The sequence below is a fragment of the Chroicocephalus ridibundus genome, chromosome 16, assembly GCF_963924245.1.
Source record: "Chroicocephalus ridibundus chromosome 16, bChrRid1.1, whole genome shotgun sequence".
Taxonomy (NCBI): Eukaryota; Metazoa; Chordata; class Aves; order Charadriiformes; family Laridae; genus Chroicocephalus; species Chroicocephalus ridibundus.
Window position 1 is genome coordinate 4,649,067 of NC_086299.1, and position 9,826 is coordinate 4,658,892.

Sequence of the window (9,826 nt, forward strand, 5' to 3'; positions counted from 1 at the left end):
GTAAAGAAGTAGGCACGAAATTTGGTTTTCTTGCTTGCGTTTCTCACGTTGTGCTTGGTATCCAGGTGATGTTTTACAAGTTCTGAAGTACACGTGCCTTTATAAACGTGGAACTTAGATGGCTTAAGGGGGTGGTCAGTCCTGTCTGTCCGTTCCTGAACGTCAAGCTCTGAGGTACAACTGCTGTTGAAAGCTCTCTGCTGAACTAGTAGAACATTCTGACTGTGGCTGGCCGCTGAGCTCTGCAAAACAATAGTTTAGTGGGAAACAGAACTCATCTGGCTGCGTCCAACTCTGATTTTAGTCCATCCTGTCTTTCTGAATTTCCCATTCAGAATTTTGCGGTCTTGTTGCATCTCAAAACTGAGGTGGTCGGTGGGGCCCCATCATCCTAGTTACTGGAAAAAAACCCTCAGCATTGACTAGATTTATTCCCAGTTAATAGCTATTCTTGATTCCTGCTGCTCTGGGAAGAGCGGCAGTGATCTTGTACTCTGACTGTGTCTACTGTTGTGCTGCTTTCAACCTTTAACTGTCTGATCTCGGGATTTATCAAAGCCTCCTGTTTTTTTCTTTGCTAATCTATTGCTTTTTGTCAACCTCAAGTACAGGTTCTCTAAACATAATCCATAATAACTTCTGTGCAGACTAGTTGCTTTCTGTACCCTGTATCTTGCCATATCCTTTGTGCCCTAACAAGAGTATCTGTTTTTATTTAATGCCAATAAAACTTGATTTTCCTACATAATTTTATATAAGCTTGTTTGGTGATAAAATTGCTCAAGTTGCAGCCAGTACTTTATTGTAATCTTGTCTTCTGTTTCTGAGCTTGCTTTCTTCTTGCTGGCCTCTTTGCGCTTCTACTTGAGAAGCGTCTTCGACATAAACCTCGAGGTCTGGAAGTGACGGACGGTCTAAGGCTGGGTTAGGTGTGACACCCAGGTAGCACGTCCTGTGGGGGGGGAGCGGGGCAGAATTCTTAATGGAAAGTCAAATCTGATGCATTTGGCTGTTTTATTAATGCAGGTTATTTCATACTCGCAGGTGCTGGCAGTCTGCTTTAACATTGGGGTATTGGGGGAGTTAGTCTCCATGTGTAGTTCTCTAGGGAATATGCCATATTTTATCCAGGAGCTTTTTTAAAAAGTCAAAAAAAAGGTACTGTCTATTCCTGCAGAGAAACTCCATGTCACTTGCCAACTAGATTTAGCCGTTTGGTGTGAAGAAGAGCATGCCCAGGCTCCCTTTAATTCCTCATAGACAGGCTTACAAGTTGTTTTAAAGACCATCTTCAGTTCCCTAAAAAGTTGGCTTCTGAAATAGAACTTGGAATAACTGCTGGTCTCGAATATGGCTAAACAAAGGAATGAGTGTGTTGTTCACAGGTATAAATGGGGAGATAGTGCTAACGCTTGAGTCATTAAAAAAATTAATTACACCATGAGTGATTTTTATATAACTGTATGAGCATATTCAATACAACTTTAACAGTTACAAAATTACAGACCAGACCCTGGAAAGCCTAATTAGGAGGGAGTGTAAATAGTCAAGAGCATGTGCTTGAGTGGGGTTGTTTTTTTTCCAATTAATTTTCCTAGCACCTGAATGGAATAACGTGTAGCATACGTAGGAGTAATTTTTGTTGTTGTCGTTGTTCTGAATCTGCCTGTCACTTCTTTTTAACATGTTTTACCCAGCTGACCTCTGACAGAGCTGGTCATCATACAGTCGTAAGGGGATGACTGATGTTGCAAAAGCTGCATGTATTTTTTGCCCCCTGGATTTTTTTCCTTAATGGATTTCCAACAGTAGCTCTTGCGAAATTATAGCCAGAAATATCTTTCAGGTTTGAGGATCCAATTTCCTAGCAAAACCAGCAATCCACGTTTTACTGAATTTCATAGTCTGGTAAGCACCAAATCTTTGCCACTCTCGTCAGCAGCACAGGAAACACCATCAGCAGAACAGGAATTGGGACATTTATGAAAGCAACACGGTTGTCGTGGTTGTGTTTCAGCAAGGGAGTGGGATATATGGACATTGAAAAATAGTATCTGTGGGGTAGGGAAAACTTTTATTTTTTAAAATTTTATCCTTATTGTAGGTTTTATGACATACAGTGCAGGTTTGGGGAGGGGAGAGCAAGGAATTAATCATCATGTATGAAGAATTATGAGAATATATTGAACAAGAAAACACTTCTCCTGCTCAGGATTATCTACGTTACCCTGTGGATGCTCTCCCATAAGCCAGTTTCACTTCAACAAAAGTTCACAGTTTTTACCAAGACTTACTCGCATTTTGAGAAGTGGAACTATTAAACAGTTACTTCTCTGTGAGACGGGTAAAACCCGCAAATAGACTTTCAGTTCTGTAAAACTTCTTCTGAATTTAACTACTGCTTGGGGAGAACAGTTTATACAGTATCTTTAATTGAAATTGCTTTCGGTAGAGACTTTTGGAGAGGACTTGACAAACTCTGAAACGTTTTGGTATTTTAGAACTTTTAAACTTGCTGGGAGCGGGGGGAAAGGCATTTAGAGAGAGGATATTGTGGATCACTGGTATTTTCTTTGCAATTGTTGCACTGGCTGACTTCTCTGGCCATCCTTTTGTCACGTAATAGTGGCTTTGAAGTGCCCGGTTCAAAGCGAACACTCTGATGAAAGGGACATCTGCAAAAGCAAACCTGCGTGTGAGAGAAGAGAGAACGCATCAGCGTTACTTGCTGATGTTCGTGCAGTTGGTAAAACCTGCTTGTTCTCGCTTTGTCCGTGCCCTGGGTTTCTGAGCGAAAGCGGAGCGGTGGCTGTGGGGTCTGTTAGGGGCTGGAAAAAGGGGGGAAGAGACTGTACTCTCTCGGCAATACGCATCTTCCAGTTAGTGCTCGTAGCTAACAGCATTCTCGAGGTCCTGTCAGTGAGCTAATTGCTGACAAACTGATTAGAGGGGTGAAGGATGCTTAGCCGTGTGCACTGGGCAGAGACTTATCGAGTGGATGGTAAAAGTATTTCCAGTGTCTGACAGGAATTTTAAATTTGGGTAGCAGAAACTATGAAAGCTTTAGGGGTTTAATCTAAGCACACACACGCACAACTCATTATTTTTTAAAAAATATTTTCATCAGTGCATTGTTACAGGATATCCTTAAGTAAATGGAGAGAATGCACAGTCAGTAACAATGGAAATAGCTGGGTATAGCTGTGTCCGTAAGAGTGAGCCACGATGCTGTGTCTGTTGGAAAAACACAACTTGTAATGCAACATCTCCTTTTTACATCAAGTCGTTCCATCACTGAGTTGTCATGCATAAATTTCATTATATCGTGGATCTGTTTAGCATAGTTATTCCAATAAAGGTGATATCTGAATTGGACTCACTGTAATAATGTGATGGATTTACTGTACCAATAGTTGGCAGTAGGTGAAGGCCTCCTAGATCAATGTCTGTGTGTTTTGTTGCCTTTCGGAGCGTGGTAGAGTTAAGCAGGCTGCTATGGCCAGACAACGGCACTGAACGCCGGGTGGAAGTCGAGTGAGTGCCTTCTGAAGAAGTGACTGCTGAAAAGAAAGAGCAGAGAGGTACAGGGTAGGGAGCGTGGAGTTGAAATCAGTTGGAAGGGAAGCAAAGTCTGATTTAAATGATTCAACATCTGGCGGTATAGCGGAAACCGTTAATAAGTCGTAATATCTTTGCATTCTCCTGATCTCATGAAGATAAAGAAGCCGGGTTAGGATTATGCGTTGAAAATGCTCATGCAGATCACCTCCCCCTGCTTGCTGAAAGGATGCTATGCTGCTTTTTTTCCAGGTGAAAGAGATTACATATGACCAAATATGAAAGTGTCATGAATCCTAACTGCGTATTTCAGTCTCCTTTTATAGGCAGATGGACCCTTGGAAAAAAAATAGCTGTAAGTTGGCAGCAGAAAGCTCGACTGTGAAGCAGAAAGCTTGACTGTGTGGGTTTTTTGAATATGCGTAATTCTGTCTCCAAGCTCAGTCAGGAAAGCTAGGGGACAGATGCCAGCAACATTTTATCCTAGAAAGGGGAGGAAAAAAAAAAAAACCAACCCAAAAAAGTGTGTGGGATGTTGTGGATTTTTTCCTTGAGCTGCATGATGTAGAAAGGAGGACTGTAGAGCCCAGAAAGGGCTCGCCTTCAAACGGAACAAAGCAACGCAGCCAGATGTTTACAAGTATTTTGAAAATGGCTTTTGCAATCATTTTCACGCTTTGCAAATAACCAGAGGTCTGAAATAGCTCCACCGAAGTGGATTTTTTTTCCAGGCATGACAAACCCAAGGAGAGTTTCCCGGGGTGCTGTGAGGAAGCAGTGGGTGCTGGTGTACAGGAGCTGCTTGGGAGAGAGCTTTGGGCTATAAAGGACAATTCTTTAGTTATACAGGGAGAAATCTTTTGGGAAAGAAGAGTGGTAAAAGGCTTGGGGGTGACCTGAAGAGGAGTGGGTTGGCTGAGAGAATTGCCAGCATATATTTGTGATAAACGATCTGTCATTCGGTTTGTGATTCAAAATTGAAATTTTCTTGGGTCAAGTAGTAACAGCGCAATGATGCAGACACATCGCGCTGAACGTATTTTCCGTGTAAAGGAGACTCTTACAGGTAGAAAATGGGTTTAATTTTTAATGTAGCTTAAACACTTGAAAGACTTAAAAGCTTTGGAGGCCGTTTGCTTGAAAACTGTTGAAGAACACTTTGAAGATTATATATTAATTATATATATTAATTGAAGATTATAGATTAGCAGGTGCAGGTCTGGCTGCCCGGGGCAGCAGAACTTGAGATACCAGAGGGCAACCGCAGAAAGGCAGACGGAAAGTTGTTGATCTCTTGCTACAGAAGAATAGGACTATTCTCTGAAAAGAATTAAGATACCTGCTAGGTACATATACGACCTTTTCAACAAGGAAATAAGCCAAGATGACCTCTAACGTCTTGTTACTAATGATGGAAAGTTGGTTGGTTGTTTTTTTTTTTTCCTCAGAATCCTTCTCTTATCTCAAGAAATTATAGACTGTTACCCTTACCGCTATTTTAATTTAAAAATATATATCTAGATGGCTAAAAATACTGCTGCTTCCCAGCAAGGAAAAGATGCATCATTTTCCAGACTTCCTTAATTCAAGCCTTTCCTGGTATTCCTAATTCACCCATGAAACTTTGCCTCCGGAGGGAGTTTGGTTTTAGTCAAGTGAGCAGATTTGTGACTGTCAACCCTGGGGTGCTCCTGCTGAAACACCGTGTCCCAGAAGGCTGAGAAGACAGTGGGATTAGCGAATCCCGTCTGAAAGGGGGGGATACAGGGTGTAAATTCGAGCCGCAGGGTTACAGCACCAGCATAAATATAGCTACCGAGCAGCATAACAGATTCCTTTCACACAGCGACTGAAGTTCTGACAGGCATAAAGTCAGTGTTTTTCTTCATTCCCGTTTATATATCTTGGGATATTTTTAAGGAACAAGGTTTCTGTGATGGATTTAATTTTCTTTGGCCGTTCAGTTGCGTAAACCTGAGGCCTGAGTTGGGACTTCGTACAGATGTGCGGGTGACACCAGAAACGCCATATAATTGACTTTGAAGACAGAGGCCCCTGGAGTGAGGGGCAGTGACTTAAGTGAATGTAGGACATCCTGCTCACGCAAACAGCTAAGTCTGTGTGTTCTAAGCATTATGGATATAAAAATAGTTGCCCAAGAAAAGTTGTCCTTCTGAGGAACTCATGAGGGCCTTTTAAAGCTGTCTCCGCCATTGTACTAATGACAGTGACAGGTCTCTGAACACCAGGAGCTGCATGAATTACCCGGGTGGGGATCTTGCTGCCACCGTAGGAATCCATTTAGCGGTCGCTGATCTTTATATTTGCAAACAGAAAGAATCTTATTTTAAAGATACAGTAATAATTTAACTCGTACTGGTCATTTGCTCAAAACCATGACTTTTCTTAAAGTAAAGGTACTTAACTCAAGCAACTTCAGATACACACAGAATGGGATTTTACACATGTTGGACAGAAATAAGAGAATCAAGCCACGACCAGAAAGATTCCAGAACTGCAAAGATGTTTTTGATTTGATCCTAACGTGTGAAGAAAGAGTCTATGATCAAGTAGTAGAAGGTAAGGACCTTGAACTCATAAACCAAGTTACCTTTGAGTGCTTTTTTTCCCCCCCCGTCTCCTTCCTGAAGTCCTTCACAAATCTGGAAACGTCCCTGTCTCCACTGACTGCTGCTGCTGGAACACCAGCAGGGGCAAGAGCTCCAGTCCATTGACTTAGACTTTATGTACCAGAGAACTGATGGCCGGATACTTATTTCTAAAAGATGCTGGTGTAGGCAGCTACACAGAATGTGTATGTATAGCAATTTTAAGACCACTTTTTCACCCTGGGTTGATGGAGGAACAAAATCCGAGCCGTCTTCCTTATGCAGCTTCCCTTGCCTTGTCTGCGGAAGACTCCCCGTGACCTGCCAAGCAGTTTATCCCCGACAAATGCCTCCTGTACAGGTGGAGAAACTGTTCTTGAGTGTGGTTAGTGCACTGAAAACATGCTACGGCTTTGCCCTTAAATGAGTCAGTGAGAGATGCCGGCAGAATCTCAGCTGGGGATTGGGTTCTGCACGAACACAATGCAAGGAGCGCGGCGTGAGCTCAGCCAGAGTCATGGGGTTTGGGCAATGACTCAGTCAGCTCCTGGGCTGGGAGCCCTGCCTCTGGAAATGCCAGGTACAGGCTTAGCTGAGGTTTAAGGTCTTTGCTTTACCCTGAAAGACCAGCCAACGGAATGACTATCATGCACACAATTTAAATGCTCTTGCCTTGCCCCTTCAGTCCTCAGTGGTCATGTCACAAGCAATTGTCCTGGCTTGAGGTAAAACAGAACCCATTTTCAGTAACTTTACTGCATACAGAGCACGATACATTTGGGCTTCTGCAAGCCGAGTGTTCTGAATCTTTAAGCGTTTGAAATGTATCGGTAAGTTCTGAGAGCAGCTGCCCTGGTACTTGAATGGATCTCCAGCGAGTTCAGCACGTCTCGCAAAGAAAGCAGCTTTCGCTCTGGGGTTTTAGGTGAGTGTCCCGAGGAAAGGAGGTGAAGAGCAACCGCTTGCTAATTTTCCGGTTGTTCATGTGTCTTAACTTCATGGTAACACCCTTCATGATTGACCAACGAGAAGAAGAAGGCCTGAGTGCCACCAAATGGCTCTAGATGTGACAGCTGACATTTAAAATGGAGGCCTCAACAGGTTTGCCGATGAGTGTTGGCTGTACAGTGCTTTTTTTGAAAAAATAAACTGTTAAAACTCTCCAGATGAGGATGCCCAAAATCATTCTTGACTTTTGAGAATATTGATCTTGGTCTTTAAAGACTCTCAGAGTAAGGTGAGCAGTAACTTTTCTCAAGCGGGGCAAACAAGCCGTCGTGACCCTTCCACAAAACTGAATTCTTTTGTTTCCAAAAATCTATCCCTCATTTTTTAAATAAGAGGGACTATTGTTTAGGATAATGTTAAATTAACACTTTTCCAAAAACAAGTTTGGAGAAGGCAGAGGTGGGCAATGTTTATTTTTTTTAAAATCTTACGTATCTTTTTAAAATGTTACGAATAGTTTGTGTAAAATATGGTGCCGTTCCACCCAGAGTTTTCCTGTTACGTGTGTTTTGTTTTCAACTAGATTTAAATTCCAGAGAGCAGGAGACGTGTCAGCCGGTACATGTGATCAACGTGGACATCCAGGATAACCACGAGGAGGCCACCCTGGGCGCTTTCCTTATCTGCGAGCTCTGCCAGTGTGTAAGTAGAGCGGGCTCGTTGCCTGCGGGGGCCCTGCACCCGCTGCTTGTGCCGGGGCTGGGCTTTGCTTCGTCCTCCTTCAAGTGCCGCACGTGGCAAAAGTTGTTTTCAGTAAAATCCATGTCAAGAGACGCAAGCTTCCTGATTCCTGTGGTTATTTTTGGGGCTGTTGTGCAAACCGATGGGTTGTAACCGAGTTCACGGCTTCCAAAGTGGACGCCGGGTCTTTGCGTTCAAAACCACTGCGCCGATAGCTGACGGGAAAAGCAGCGTTGCAAAGCACTGCGCACGTTGAGCCCATACTCAGAGCGCTGTTTACGGCAAAAACATCCATTTCAAAAAAAAAAACCCAGTTGTAACACGTGGGGTTTAAACATCAGCTTGCATTCTGGGTCACGATATACTTGAAAAACATCCGATACAGGTTTATCTAATAGCCCCGCCCTGCTGTGTGCGTGATGTGGAAGGAAAAACCGGTGCCTTCTGCCATCCGCGTTCTGGGGCCGTAGCTCTTGAAGCAGGACTGAAATAAGCTGCGCTCAGACCAGTCGATGTGACTGTCGAGGGAACAGAGGAAGGATCCCCGTCCTTTTACAGTGGCCAAGTTGATGAGGTCACCTATTCCGCTGCGGCAACAGGCTTTTTTTGTTTTTTTGTTTTTTAAACTCCAGCCTGTGTGATCTATTCTGGTGTGAAATCCTTTCCAGATTCAAAAAGCCAAAGAGGGTTCAAGGAGTTGAAATTTTAGCCATCTGTTCGGTGTGCTTGTAGCTATTCTGAAGCTTCCATTTGTTACCTAGCGAGGATGGATGTTGCCTCCTCAACAAAGTACTCGTTAAGTGCCAGTTCAGTGGGCTGGAGAAGGAAGGATATGCAGATAAACACGATGGGGAGTATATATACATTTGGGAATGCTGGGGATCTCGATAAAGCGCCCAGCGCTGCACTGTTTCGGGGCAGCCTGCTGGTTCAGATTTCACAGTAAGCCAAAAGCATTGAATTATTACAGTTTTCTAAACTACATGGTATCCTTGGAGTCTGGTTGCTTAGTATTTCTTTTTTTCTTCTTTTCTAGATACAGCACACAGAAGACATGGAAAATGAAATAGATGAGCTGTTACAGGAATTTGAAGAGAAAAGTGGAAGGACTTTTCTTCATACTGTCTGCTTTTATTAAAGCACATCTGTCTCTTAGGCCTTAATACAGATGAGGGAAGCATGTGTTTAAAGTTCTGATTATACTGTATTTTCCTGGGAAATTAATATTGATCTTTTTTTTTTTTGTTGGAAAAACTCCTTTTCAGTGTCTTTTTGTTTTGTTTCAGGTATTCTGTCACAGGTAGGCAGAGATACTGGTTGGGGCTGTACATATGAGATGATAAAAGTATACGCAAAGGCCACCTATTTAAAAAATGAAAATCAAGTTTTTCTTTAAATCCTACTTATTACAAGTAGGTATTTAATTATAAAGAGAATGTTTCTTGAATATAAGTTTATAATGTATTTTTCCAGCTTACAAATTTATTTTATTTCAGTTGTGCTTTTTTTTTATTGTTTTAATGTGACAGAATGGCTGAACTACGTGCGGATATGAATGGAACAATGGAAATACGAGTATCTGTTTATTATTAGATATAAAGTTGGAAGCATCCAATAAAAATGAAAAAGCCTGGAAGTTTGTCTGTCTTCAAAATAGAAGCTAAGTGAGCTTGCCTGTTCTCTGCGAGGTAAAACGCAAATTATCCGAAGTAGGACAAGAATGGTCACTTACCCGAAGTGTCCTGGGGAGGGGAGTGACAGCAAGAAGAGGTTGACGGGGACGGAGAGACGCGAGCCGTGTCCCCTGCGCAGCGCGGCCCTGTGTCCGGGCAGCTCCTAATGGTTTTCGATCCGGTGTTGAACTGGAATGAACTGCTGAAATTGGGGCACTACCAGGAAATCTTTGGGGATCTTAATTGCTTTTGAGTTACCGTGCGTGAGATTAATAAGCCTGTGAGGCTGTAACCGCA

General features: G+C 42.8%; 1 protein-coding gene across 2 annotated transcripts in view; it reads left to right on the forward strand.

Moving 5' to 3' along the window:
- Positions 1-9,506, forward strand: part of SSU72 (SSU72 homolog, RNA polymerase II CTD phosphatase) — a 28,340-nt gene extending 18,834 nt beyond the window's left edge. Inside the window, exons 3-5 of one of the 2 annotated variants that reach the window (XM_063353593.1) lie at positions 5,999-6,138; positions 7,699-7,817; positions 8,893-9,491. In XM_063353593.1, coding sequence (XP_063209663.1) covers positions 5,999-6,138; positions 7,699-7,817; positions 8,893-8,994 — 361 coding nt within the window. In that variant the 3' untranslated portion in view covers positions 8,995-9,491. Of the gene's footprint in view, positions 1-5,970; positions 6,139-7,698; positions 7,818-8,892 lie in introns of both variants that reach the window. The other variant, XM_063353594.1, reaches the window with a different exon arrangement.
- The last annotated feature ends 320 nt before the right edge of the window (positions 9,507-9,826 follow it).